At 30.0% G+C, this 15378-nt stretch overlaps 1 protein-coding gene across 1 annotated transcript in view; it reads right to left on the reverse strand.

Moving 5' to 3' along the window:
* The window catches only part of wds (WD repeat-containing protein wds), a 67701-nt gene that overhangs the window by 9969 nt on the left and 42354 nt on the right, over positions 1 to 15378 (reverse strand). Inside the window, exons 10-12 of the mRNA XM_067276371.1 lie at positions 11956 to 12031; positions 6827 to 6860; positions 565 to 639 (exon numbers count right to left, since the gene is read on the reverse strand). Coding sequence (XP_067132472.1) covers positions 565 to 639; positions 6827 to 6860; positions 11956 to 12031 — 185 coding nt within the window. The remainder of the gene's footprint in view (positions 1 to 564; positions 640 to 6826; positions 6861 to 11955; positions 12032 to 15378) is intronic.

The following is a 15378-nucleotide window of genomic DNA, read 5'->3' on the forward strand; positions in this document are numbered from 1 at the left end:
TGATAAATTTAAAAAAAAAACCAAAGTTTAATGGAATTAAAATTTTTTCTATGTATACCCATTTGCATTTAGAATTTAAATAAAGTATGAGAACTAAGTATATAATCATTCACATGCCTTAATTTTTTTCAATTTAATTAAAGTTTAAGAAATAAAATATCTATTATAATAATAAAACAAACTGGAATATATTTAAATACTTTTACTTAGATTTTTCTTTTTCCAAAGTAAAAAGTGAAAATATGGCCAATGGTATTTACAGTCTGCCATATTTTAACTTTTTATTTAATGTACTATTTTGTGAATTTTGGCAAGAATGCCAGAGGACACTGTTTTTTATTTTAGCATTTTATTGTGGAGGAAGAGCCTTAAAAGAAGTCATATCCATGTTTATGAATTTTTGTAGACTGTCACTGGTGTGTTAAAACAACAGATAAGAAATGGAAGAAAAGTTTTTTTGTATATATGTAATATTTTTATATTTATTTAAAAAAATCTTTCATGACAATTCTTGTTCTGCCATGAAAATTAAAATATTTAATAAATTGGCAATACAATTCATACCTTTCCTCCTGTAACAGAAAAATTTGCAAATATACAATACTTCTCATTCTTATGTCCAGTGTAAGTTTTCAAACACTACAAAAGCAAAAAAAGAAAAAAATTGTAAACAACATTAAATACCTATTTCAAAGCAATTAGTATTATTAAAGGTGAAGATTCTATATTAATTCATTGGATTAGTCACAAAAATAAAAAGAAATATTAAGATGTGTAAAATTTACATATTAAAAATTTAAATAACAACAATGTTTAAGAGGGAAGGAAAAAAAAGCTTTCAATATCAGTGAAAACTTTTTAGAAAGGAAAATGTTAAACAACTATTTTAATATAAGTATATATTTAAATAATTAAAATTTTACATTACAAAGAATTGAGTATAATAACTGATAGAATAAGAAAGATAAATATAGATTCAAATAAACCTTATTTGAATGGAATTCCATTTTATTGTTTATATAATACACAACTAACTATTGTTAAATCATTAATCCTTAAAGTAAAAATTTACAGGCAAATTAATGTTGATTAAATCCCAGTTGTCAGATTAAAAAAACAGTTACATTTCTATACAAAGTCAATTATTTGAATCTGAATGGATGTACTGCCTTATAAATTTTCCTATACAGAAAACAAACATTACATCATATCACACAAATTATGTAAGGCAATTGAGCTTCACACGATATTAACAGCAATAAATAGTTGATAATAAATACATTCAACATTTCTTTATTATTCTTATCAAATACTTAATGTAAACGAGTTGCTATACATACGATTTATTTGTAAATTTATTGCACTTAATTTACGGTACCTGTTTTCAATAGTTCTCACATAATCCAATTCCTATCTTAAGAACATGTTTTCAAAGTAAAACGCTTCATCTAATGATAAAATGTCTTTTTCAGAAACATTAGTGTTTTGATAAAATACAACTTCTATATTACACTGATAAATTTTTGTTATAACTTATTTTCTAGTTCTTCAATTAGTTTTTGACTTATTTATAAATTCTTTAAATTTAATATTCTCCAAAAGTTGAAATCTGATAGCCTGCAATCCAATGCAAATAGAATCAGATTCCTTTTGAATAAACACAGTCTCCAAAAATGTTTCCAATAATTTTATTGAAGATGAGTTGTCATATCTCCCTATCACTTTTAGTCTTCTATAACCTGTATTTTATATTTAATTAATCATGAAATTGTGCAAATTATCTTTACAATCTGAACAAAAGTATTATGCTAAAAAATTAGAGCATTTTTCCTCAAATTTTCCTTAAAATTTGTACAGATATCTCTTGTATAATATGATAGTTATGTTCCGAAGAAGCACCACATTATGCAAATCCATGCTATACAAAGCAAAGGACTAGTGCAAAACAGGATTAGGTTACAAAAGTTAACAAAACAGAATAGTATACTTTTGTTACTAAAAGAAATGTGTTTGTTAGTTAATTATTGATTACTTTAATAATCACAACTAAAAGTGCTATATTACACATTATTAATTTTCGTTAAATGAGGGCATTTTCTTTTTACAAAATGTCACCATCTGAGTTTTTTCATTGATTTTGGTCAAAAATATCAGCAAATGTCTTCATTTTTCTAATTTTTATCATAAAAAAAGTTATGGATAACAAAATAAATTGTTATTAATCAAAAATTTGTTCTAGTGAGTTGTATTTGTTCAGCTGAGTACTGACTGATGTTTTTCCAGAATTTATCACTAATACCAAACAGTTTGAGTTGGAAACAGTTTGATTACTGAGACACTGCTGTATTTCGTTCATTTTTACAAACGATTACAGTAGAGCGTCGATAAGTGGAACCAATTGGGGACTGGGGTCCTTCCAGTTAATGATTTGTTCCAGTTTCCGACTTTGTACGAAAAAATACATTAACCTGTCCAATGTTCAAATTTTTCTCCGTTGCGTATCACTTCCTGTTGAATTTTTCTCCGTTGCGTGTCGCTTCGTGTTGAATTTTTGTCGATTTTAAGCCTAACTAAAATTTTTATAATAATCATCGAGGCTATCGTATCGTTAAAAATTATTTCTGCATTTTGTACAAACAAAATAAATATATTAAAGAATATAAAAAACATGAAAATTATACTTTAGAAGTAAATTTAGTATCAAAAACATTCGATTCAGCACGACACAGTCCGACTGAAAATCATTCCACTTTCCGGCCATTCCACTTACCGACGTTCCACTTATCGACGCTCTACTGTACTTACCAACGGTCAAAAGAAGTTTAACAACACTTATCTAAACATGTTTAATCTTTGAATTTACTAAAGTTTATTTAATCTAAAAACAAAACATAATGACAGTTTTAAGGACTAAAGTCTAAAAGCAATGACAACACCAACTGGTTGATAGGAAAGCTAGGATAAGGAAAACAAATTGTACAATTAATTTTCATTAAAGTACATCTGACAAAAGGCATTAAACAAATTGAAAATTTCAATATTCTAGAATCCATGGGCAAATTTGAGACGACACTCATGCTCACTTGAAAAAAAATATCAAACAACAGTTTGCACTTAAATTTTGTATGGAGGATTTCCCAAATTCTCTAACCATGGCAGAGCAAAGCGAGAAAGCAGTGTTGTACTAGGGATACTTGTATTTGTTTCTTGACATGCAAAACTTTCATTTTAGGCTCAAAGATTGAAAATGCTCACTGAGTAGGAAAAGGACCAGAATGCATTGTGGCTTCACAGAAAAAGCTACAAGAAATTGTATCCCCTGTATAATCATGATGCATTCTATCATTTTAAAAAATGACAATGTGAAATTTGTGTAGTGATGAGTTAAAAATGACCACACACAGCAATCCAACAATGTAAGCATATCACAATGCACTGTTGCAGAAATATCATGAGGCACTTTATATCACATACATACATACAAAAATCTGCCATTTTATTCTTATTAAGAAAGAGTAAGTTAAATCAACACCAACTCTGTCATTCATCAATTCTGATCTGATGTCAGATTAGTGAACACATCTGAACTTTATCAATTAGGCACCAAAGAAAGCCAATTTGAGCAGTGAGTTTAGAACCAAGAACCAAGAACAAGAACTTCATTGATGTACACGATGAGCTCTCAAGTTCACTCAGTCTGAAATATAGTCTTGCAGTAGAGCTTTGTAGAGCAATTTTGGGAGATACTGCATGAATAAAAAAATCCAGCAATAAGTTGCTTAACTTTCCTGACATCATCTGTTAAAGTCTTTTTTAAATAAAATATGATACAGTAATACCTTGGTTTTCATTCACTTCGGTTATCGTCGGTTTTCAGTTTTCGTTGATTTTTTCACAAAAAATTTGTCTCAGTTTTCGTCGATTGTCTCATATTTCGTCAGGGTGTTCAAGTGACCTCACTGCTAATTTTGTGAAAACAAAGGGCAACCCAAGCATTTTCCGATGCAGTGTGGCATTATTTCTTGTTGTGTGAACATTACCACGTGACGGCCCACCATTGGCCAATGGTTCCATTTCCTGAACACTGAGAGTTCAATTGTGGGTTTGCACTTTGCCAGGGCAGACTTGCAATGTGAAGTTTTCTGGGTTTTCTCCATGTCTGTAACACCTGAATAGGGACCAGTTACCCTTAAATGGATTTCCCGGAAGGCATTATTTCCCTAGATACGACCATCATAAACACATTAAACTACTATTACATGACAATTACATCACACTTTACCACAGGGCAATATAGGCTAGAAGCTCATGTCCAACTAGCTTCTACAAGACAAGACATTACCCCACGTGTCTAGCCAAACAATTCCATTACTTTCATCTTAATGCTAATTAGTCTTTTATGTTAATTTCTTATTGCTTTTAGTATTTAACACTATATTAATTCTCTATAAAATGTGTTTCTGGTATGTATTTTGGAGTGTCTAGAATGAATTAATTGGATTTAAATTAATTCATATAGAAATAATTGCCTTGGTTTTCGTCAGTTTTGGATTTCACCGATTGTTTTCAGACAGATTATCGACAAAAACTGAGGTATCACTGTATATTATAAAATGGCGAAAAGCTCAATTTTCAGGGTAGGGATGGGTTTATAAAAGAAATTATAAATGCTAAGAACAAGTAAAATCATCATTAAGTCTGACCCTATTAATAGCATCGATCCCCCTAATAAACTTCCATGCAAAGTTTCAGAAATTTGACAAAAAGCATAGGAGTTAAGCTTCAAAGAGGTGAACAAAATCATGCCCCCCATACACTAACATCCATACATACAGCAAAAAAAATCATCCTTGAATTTTTTTTGCATTTTGACATTTCAAAATGTGCTGAGTCCAAAAATGTAAAAATCTTGGGGGGATCATTTTTTGACCAATTGTCATACTTTCCCTCTTATAACAGCCAGGAAAGTAAAAGTGCAAATGTCTTTCAAATGATTATTCCAACTGTAATTTTAAGTATTATTCCAACAGTTCCTGTAAAAATAACTGAGCTAGCCATTGTTCTTGATTATTTTGCATACATAATCATATCCAGAACTACCTGTTACCATAGAATAAATGATATGATTAATGAGTCAGTCATTTTTTAACAGTATATACACAAATTTCACATCATGGCATTTTTTAAGATGCTATAACATATCATAGCTCTTAATAAGCAACCAGGACAAAATTTCTCATTGTAACTGTTTCTGTAAAACCACAGTGCATTCTGGTCATTTTCCCCATTCATTGAGTGTTTTTGATATTTGAGCCTAACATACATGAAACATGAATCTAACAAACAGAAAATCCACACATTATAATCAAATTTTGAAAAATCCTTATCATTAAAACCTTATAGCTAAAATGACAGTAGAATATCAATCATCCAGCTGTGATTATCTGGCAAGATCAGCCATGACAGCTTTTTTTGGTATAAACAAAGTACAAGATTATTTTTATAATTCCTTTGCACTTTTTATTACAATACAGTACTATTAAATAATATTGTTGTGTAAAAATGTGATCACAAACATTTTCATAAAATTTATGGTTATTCTACTGATAATGTGTCATGGTAATTGCAGGCATCTTGCCAGCTTACTTTTGCTGAAAATTTTGTATCAAAACATTTTTATGGTACATGTGATACAGCTGAAAAGCAAATCACATAGGGAATGCACATGTGCTTGACCATACAGAAAATGTCTGATCTTTAATCTTTGTTATCTGGTTTTTCTTTCATCCAGCCATCTAGCTGCCACATTAAGCCAGATAATTACAAGTCAATTTCTATATTTTACATGATACAGTAATGATTAAGTTTTAAACTAAGACTCTTACTGAATCACACATTTTGAATTTTGCATAAATGTACAGAAGTTAAACTATAGCATGGACAGTTGATTTTCATAAAGAAATAAAGCTTGTTGTACTGGTCATTAAAAACCAAAATTTAATTAAAACATACAAATACAAGAATGTATAAGTGAGACCCAAAAAACCCAGAATTCTCTTCTGAATGGTGGGCTTCTTGTAGTACAAGCTTACCATGCTAGGTGAGTGTTCAATAAACCCATCTACCCAGTTTACCAGATGGCATTGTCGAAGCTACATTTTGCAACAAAACAACTTTTTCAATACTCTTTCCTATCTGTTCCTTTGATGTGAGAAACTGAATTCAGAAGTTGTTACTCCAAGTCAAATTATTAACCAGAGTTTTTATCTGAAAGTTTTGAGAAGGCTGCATGATTTTGGAAGAAGTGTCCCAAGTTGTGGCAAACAGGTGACTGCATTTTGCATCATGACAGTGCTCCTGCTCATATCAAGCTGAGTGTTCATCAAATTTTGGCCAAAAACAGAATGACCCTGTACTTCATCCTTCCTAGGATCTTGTCCCCATATAAACTAGTTTTGCTTTCCTCAGACAAAAGAAAGTCATCAAAGAGGAAAGATTTTCCAATGTGGAAGAAGTGAAAACTAAAGTAGCACTAAAATAAAGCATCAGAATTGATGAATTCAAAACCTGTTTTTAGCAGTAGAAAAAAGTGTCTTGATATGTGCATTACATCAGAGTACTTTGAAGATGACTAAAGTTTAAACAGTTATTTATAAAAAATTGTATTTATTCTTAAATTCATATTTTTTGTTCTCCCCTCATATGTTTTAAAATAAAGTTCTCTGTAAATAAAAGCAAACTTCAATTTCACTAATGACTAAAATACAGTTGAACTTATAACAGTTGTTAAAATAATATAAATGCCAAAACATAAATCAATACTTACTTTTCCTTTGCTGTAATCCCAAAGTTTCAAAGTACTGAAAAGTAAATAAGTAAATTATTTTTCTAAATTAACATAATCATCATATAATAAATATATTTTTTAATTTTATAAATTAACTATTCCATAATTTTATGAACTTTAAATAATTAAAAAAATAAATTCAATAAAGTTTCTTATTACATTAGATTACTATAAACTAATTTAATTATATTAATATTTTCCTATCATTAAGAAAGCAATAAAAGATTATGTATATAGTCTGATATCACAAGATTAAAATATAATTTATTTATAATCATGTAGTAGTAAATAAAAAATTGAAAGATCTATGTTTTGAAAAATACATAAAAGTCATCTTAAAATTTTTAAAAAATTTATGCATAATTGTGTGATAATTGTTTCAATATTAAAATGATTCTACTACAGTAGTAAACAAACATTCTTGTATTAAACTGTAATTTAACCACATTATAATAAAAATTACTTATATTAAAATCAACAAACTTAAAAATTACTTTTTGTATACTGTAGTTAATACATTTTATATAATTTTATTACTTTGGAATGGAAGCAGAATTTAGCAATAAATGCTTTGGTCCTATGATTAGTTAAATGATATAAAGTGACCAAATCTTGAAATAAAATGCAGGATGTCAAGCTGATGACTTGGACATGTCAGACGAGTCATGATTAATCAACACCAGGATTAGCCATCAGTAATTGGCTAATTAAGAAAATGTCTATTGTTAATCATTCTTGTGCATTCTAAACTATATGAATGTTTTTCAAAGTAAAGTTTTTATTCAATTTAGTACATATTTTTGCAGTAGATTCAATTAAACTTTAAAGTTAATGACATTAGCTTTGAACAGGTGAATGTATAATATTTGAAGTTTGGTATTCTTGTTTGAAGCAAATTTTGTTCTAAAGATGTTACAGGACATGCTTCTTCTCAAAGAAAAATGATGGGCACTGATCAGTTAAGGTGGAGCTCACTGGCTTATATTTTAATTCTTAACATAATATGTGAAATCTGGAAGTTAAACCCCTACATTTCTAAATTATTTCACTCCTGATATAAAACTGCTTAAATCAACAAAATTCCATAACCAAAAAAAATGTTGACCCTTGATGGGCAACTATCGTCCCCTATCTGTCAATAAGACGTTATTCCCTCGCAGCCGGTAGATCAACTTGCACGATAATTTACAGTTAGCATCCGAGCTTGTCGTTTGTTTTGAATCCTGGGAACACCTATGGCCCTAATTGCAATCCATTGTAGATCACGTGACTGGATTTCTCATCAAAAACCTATAAAAGATGCTTCCTTCCCCCCTAAAGGGCTCTCCGATCGTCTCTCCAGTACGACGTGCACTGCGCCATCGACCGGACCCAAAAAGTTTCTAAGTTTTTTTTTAGTGCCAGTGTCCAGACTCCAACTCCATTCACCGGAGTCAGTCTATTACGGAAGTTATAGAGGTATAAACAAATATTTGTAAACTCTCTCTCTCCGGACCCCCTTTTTGTATATGAGGGTAGAAGTGTAGTTTTGTTTGTTTCGATTTTAATAAATCTTGTTTTGTTATAAAATGGTGTCTTTCTTGACTGTCGGCTTCGTCTTATTGTCGACCCCATCCTTCCTCCTCCTCCTCCTCCACTCACGTGACACGTAATGCGCCGTCGATGTAACAGCCATCCTTGACAAGTGAGTCACTGGAAAGGGAGGTACGACTTCCTCTTACCTCCCTGGGGTCTCACATAATACGTCTTGATAAATTAATAACTATATTACCAATTATTTTAAAAATTTAACAACCTGTTTATGCACTAAGCTCCAGCACTCCAGATATTACTTGTACATTTATATTGGTTCCAAGTCTTTTTACTTTGTTAGAATGTAATAGTGCAGTTATCAAAGAGTCAGACATTTCTAGAACTGAGTAGGCAATGGGACAGACCACCTAAAAGTTGGACATCTGGTCACCTGAATTATTAGGAAATCATTGAAAAGAAACTGCCAGATTAATAATTCCACTTTTGATATTTATTAAACTAGTACAGTGGAACCTCGGTATACGTCTGCTTTAGAATACGTCCTGTTTGGAAGAAACAAATTTTGCTCAGTATACAACTTAATTCAATTATACGCACCATCTATGATCAAGTAGCACTATCGAGTGTACTAGACCAGACTAGACATTTGTGGTCTCATGGTTTATAACTTTGTTAAATTTCTTCTGATTTTAATTTGTAAGTGAAATTTTATTATTTTTATTAATCATGAATTGCAAAAAAGGCAAATGAAAAGCAACAGAAAACTAAAAAAATGACTAGAATTACAATAGAACTGAAAAAGATTGTTGAGAAATATGAAAGTGGCACAGGTGTTCGAGATTTAACTGTTGCATGCCGTATTCCGAGAACGACGATATCGACATTATTGTTAATCGTCTACTTGGACTTATTAATAAGTAAAGTCCAAGTAGACGATTAACAACAATATTAGAATTTAAGGACAGTAAGGCTTTTACAATTAGACGATATTGACAATTGCAAAAAATAGACATTATTAAATCTGCTAACGTTGCGAAAGGGATTTAATCAATTTCTAAACAGATTATTAGTATTAAGGAGAGTTTGATTTGATTTGATTTTGATTTAATGATTTAAATAATATAATACAATATACTGTAATAACTTTAAAAATCTATAATAAAATTTATTTTTTTATTAATGTGCTCAAACAGTGTTTAAATTATTTTACACTCCATTAATATATCATATCAAGAGGGTTTTTTTTTACATGAGAACGGATTAATCATTTTTACATTACTTCTTACGGGAAAGGTTGGTTCGGTATACGTCCTATTCGGTATAAGTCCAAACATCAGGAACAGATTAAGGTCGTATACCGAGGTTCCACTGTACTACTATCGTGCTTTTTCCAAAACAACATTTTGATTTAATTCTGCAAAGAACACTTTAGACTTAATATCAAAAGAAATTCAATATAATATTTGGGTTTTATTACATTACATATCACATTTTTCTAATATGGAAAGAAGCAAAATGACAAGTAGAATACATCTTTGAACACTCAAATCGAAATTTTATTGAAATCATTAAAACAAAACTAATCTAGTTTTTATAGAACTGAATTTTAAAGTTTAAAACATGTTTCTTATTTTATGAAAAAAAAAAATTTAACTTTTCTAAAAACTGTCAGATTTTGATAACAATTTTGAACTAAAATTCAAATATTTGTTAGTTGTTCATGTATTACTTTAATATAGCATTAAGACCAATGTCAATTCAACACTTTAAAAATTTTGGAACTTAAGTTTCCCGAAAATTAGAGGATCTCTCTTCATAATCTTATGATGACGATTTTGCATTTTGAGGAGAAACTTGAAATGAGGATAGTATGAAAAGCCAAGATTGGACATCTGAAAATGGAAGAGAGACTGCAATAGTGAAGCACAAAATGAAAAAATTTGCATAGTAGTAGTAGTACACATATAATATCACTTCAATTAGACATGTCCTACACAGTGTGGAAAGTGCTGCATAAAAAATAATTTTGCATTTTTATCCATACAAGATAGTCTAAAATCAAAAATATTTCTGACGATAAATGGAAAATTTTGCTTTGATATTCATAACTCAAATGATATGTGGTAATGATACCTAAGGCCGGAAAATAAGATTCATTTTCATTTGCGTGGTGATGTGAACACAACTTCCATATTTAGTCAAACAAAAATTCGTACATTAACAAGTTCTGTTGCACTCAAAGGTATGGTGTAGTTTCACAAATCATTTATCACCGGTCCTTATTTTTTGACAAAAACTATACATCTGAGCCAGTAACATGTTCTGCTGACGTCATTAGATACAAAAACCAAAACCATTCTCCAAAGCTGTCATTCCAACATTACTGTAGAGAAATAACTCTAGAATAATAGAAGAATAAACAGAATAGAACTTATAGAAATAAGAACTTATAGAAGAATAGAACTTATAGAAATAAACATTACTGTCTAAATACATTATCTTTATGCAAAATGGTGGACCCCACATATCTGCTTAAATGTGCAAGCCTTACAGCAACATTTTTCACACAAAGCAATTAGCCAATTATTTTCAATGTCACGGTCACCACAATCAACAGATCTGAACCACTGACTTTTGGTTATGGACCCACCTAGGGCCTCATTTATCAAGACAATACCCCTAACCTACTGTAGCTGTCTTAAAAAGACAATTTCAAAACATTCAACAAGTCCAAGCAAGTTAGTTGCATTCCAGCAAGTGTTGTGCACAGCAAATGATGTTTTTAGAGCATGAAAATGGAGAGCACAGAGCCATATTGATATAATATAACTGTCAATTCCACATTTCATATCTATAGCTGAAGTAAAATTATTGCATTTTGTTTTTTAAATCCTAAAATTCATTAGAAAACATATGTAATAAACACATTAAAAGGGATAGCAGTACCAAATTTTGTCTTAGCAGCTAAACTTTGAGGTAAAATTCTTTCCTGAAAATTGAAAAGGATTGCATTTGACTGAGATTTGGCAATGGTTCTTTCTACAGACTGAACACCTACTCTTTCATTATGATCATCTTGTATTTTATATAATGCCTATTTGCAATCCAATTTAAAAATCATGAAACAAAGCAAATCCACAAATTCTACCAAATACTTTCATTATAGGAGATAAAAATGTAAAAATCATATTTGATAAATTTTTGCAAGATTAACACATTCTGGAGTTCAAATGATCTGAAAGAATGAGGAACATTTTTGCATTATATGTAAAATTTTGTTTATAATATACAAGTGTGTGTATGAGTGAAATTGTTACATCAATCAATTGTATATTTGATCAACACATCCAAATCATTTTCAAATATCATCCAAATCATCTTTATAGCTTGTGTGATATTAATATACTTTTTTCAATCTATCAGCATCATAAATTGTCTCAAATGCATATTAATTTAACAACAGAAATAAACAACTATCATTTATATATATATATATAATGGAACATTTACTAAATTAACAGAATACTTATACACTAAAATGATATCTAGATGAACAAGGTGAAAAATTTACTTACTTATCTAAAGTTGCAGCCAAGATATATTTTCCATTTGGTGAAAACTTCACAAAAGATACAGGAGGATTATCATCATCTAAATAAAAGAAAATTATTTAGGCAGTCAATAATTTATCTCCAATAATAATAATTGATTATTCCATATTAAATAAATGTAAATTCCAAAATTATTTAAAATTATGAACTTAATTGTTATATTTTAATTATATTAGCAAAATAAAATTTTATCAAATAACCAAAAAGTTGTTCAGTGTTTTAATAAAATAAAAAAAAACACAACTTCAGAAATTTTCATGTGTTTTATTCAATAAAATAAATATCTTCACAATTCACAACTCTTCCCAATGAGATACAGGTTTGTAAATATTTCTTTATAAAACATTTTGTCTTTAGAAATAAAAACTTAGCAACCTCTACTTCAATATACAGTGGTGCCTCGTATAACGTACGCCGTGAACAACAGACTTTCTGTTTGGCCATTACGTGACTTGAGCAACGGACTGGCTGCGAACAACGGACTTCCCGGCATAATTGGTGACTGCTCCATGGGTGCGTTCTTTAATAGCGGTCGTTCTGCGTCTCCGCTACTATGGGAGTGCGCTGCTGTTTGTAGGCATTTAGGAACGACGGTGAAAGAAAGAAAGATGGCGGCGCCCGCACTATCGATAGTATCGTGATGGAGGAATCTGTTATTCTAAAATAAGAGCTTTAAAAGGCAAAAGAAGGGTCCCAATTGTAAAATTTAACCATAAAATGGATTATTTGTTGAAAGAGCATTCAAAATAGCCTCGAAAAAAAATTCGTAAAGACACTTACATCACCGCGTGCACTAACTCGCGCTTTCACAATTTCTAAATTCTCATTCATAAAACCACATAATGGACCCGGAAACGAAACTATCTGAGCCACGGAAGACGCCGTGTTGCTTTCCACCGTAAACTGCTGCTACAAGCGGCCGTTTTTGCCGTTCGACGGCGCGCACTCCCACCAGAATTTAGGAACGCGCTCCGCAGGAATTTTTAAACAAATGTCGTTACGCGGTGGAATAAAAGAACGCACCCCTTGTTCATTTTTTTTTATAATACAGTATGGTTATCTTATGCTGCGGAACGAATTAGATGTTTTAATATGTATTTCTATGGGAAAATGCGTTTCATATAATGGCAGTTTCACTTTACGGACGTGCACCTGGAACGGATTAAGTACATTATATGAGGCACCGCTGTATTTTATTGTAGAACTGTTTCATTTGTGATTGTATAACAAATAAAAGTAATAATCACTTGACAAAATGTCAGGAGAATATGGAAGATGAAGTATCTCCCATCCTAATGCACAAATCTTTTCATGGGTAAGTTTTGTAATATGAGAACTTGTGATGTCCTATAAAAAAAGCACTTCTGATTAATTGGTCTTGGTTGTTTCTGAAATAACACATCCTGCACAAGGTTAAGTTGCATCATGTAGATCTTGGCTGTAATTGTTTGGCCCATAGCAAAATCTCATGTGGACAATACTGGCCACAGTCTACCACACACAAAGCAAGTGGGGATGAAGCAGTGTATTTGAAGTGTGCAGTACTGAACCATTTGATAACAACCAATGATGAGTTTGCTTCCTATTAGAGTACATGATACACTTTTTTTTGTTACAAGTGAGCAAGTAATTCAAAAACAGCTTGTTTTTATGACAAGAAAGAAGTGAAGAACAAACTGATAATATTTGAAGTATATCATCATCTGATAATGATTACTGAACCCATTTGCTTAGCTTAGTTTCCACGATTTTTCTAGTTGTTGCAAGTGCAGATGAATTATTCCATCAATTTACATTAAACATTTTTGAAAGTTCTTGACATGTCAATGTAAAATTATTTTTAACAGCAGCATGTAATTTTTCATTATCAATAATGAAGTCTACCTGAATGTGGTGCTTCTGTGCAGTATATTCTGATACCTTTTCCAAATGCATCTTATAGGATACTTCTGCTGTCTTTGAACAAAGTTTAAATTTGTAAAGCAAAGAAGCCCAAATTATGCTAGGTTCAACCAACATTTTAAAAGAATTTAAAGTCTCAGAAACATACCAAATTAAAATGCACCAACTGATTGATTCATATCTGTGTGTTATGGCATGCAGAAAAAAATTCATTCTACAAACCACTACAAGTTGAAACAAGTCTTTGCTATGAACTCTAACATAAACAAAACAATCTTCTTTGATTACAAAACATATCAGGTAACCAACTTCAAACTAAGACAATAATTTGTAAATTTCAAATAGATATAGTTGTTACTTCCTTAATTTTAATAATTTTTAAACGTGTAATGATTTACAAAAGATGTTCATATCTTCAAATAAGCCCATCTTAACTCTTTAAGCACTAAAATTTTTGTTTTTACTATGTAATTGTAGACTGAATAGTTTTTACTCTAAGAATATACTTTAGTGGGGACATATGGTTTAGTTTCTTCCCAGTCGTGGAACAGTTCAAATATATTATTGAGGAGGTTGCCATTTGTAAAGTTTTGTGATACTTTGTTGCTATTTTAATGTCATTTAAAATTATGTTAATTTAAAAAAAAATTATGTTATCTTTTGTATATAATGAGAAATGCTCATTCTTTGCTTTATATATTTTTATGTTGCATTTTAAATACAATTATATTGATGTTTTTTATAGCTATTAATGTGATTTTTTTAAATACAAACTTAAAAATTGCTAACTTTTATATATATAATTCGAACATAATTAATAAATAATATTTATTATTGAAAATTTACTTTTTTGATTACTTAATAATAAATTTATAAAAGACGTTATTAATTTAAAAAATTAAAAAATCCTTTCATTAAATACGATAAGTTTCAATAAAACATTTCATATATAATTTAAAAATATCGTAAAAAACATTAAAATATATGCAAAAATGAATATAACATAATTAATGATATAAGGTAATTTGCATTATAACGATAAATAATATATTAAAAAAATAAGATTAATATAAAAATGATAAACAAAAAAAGTAAAAAAAAGTGTAAATAGCATTTCATTCAATACATTATTATTTAATCTATATAAAATATATACAAAACAACAAAGATTTTATAAACATAACCAACTGACATTCGATTTCACCCTTAAATGAAAATGAACTCAACCAAGCAGGAAGGGAGTAGACAAAATGTAAACAATTTGTAAAACGAAACCAGTAAAACAACTTTTTGTACGGCCGACTTCATCTCGAACCGATTAAGCCGATTTAGTCCGACTTCATGTTTTAAGAGTTAATACCGACAAATCTTTATCAGATGAAATTCTAAGTTATTTTGAAGTGTCACAATACAAATATCACATGTATGTCTGACATCCAGACTGGTCAGATCTCCATGATTTTACCTAAAATTTATATTTCATGT

This window comes from Centruroides vittatus, unplaced genomic scaffold (genome assembly GCF_030686945.1).
Source record: "Centruroides vittatus isolate TY-2023 unplaced genomic scaffold, ASM3068694v2 contig_1159, whole genome shotgun sequence".
Taxonomy (NCBI): Eukaryota; Metazoa; Arthropoda; class Arachnida; order Scorpiones; family Buthidae; genus Centruroides; species Centruroides vittatus.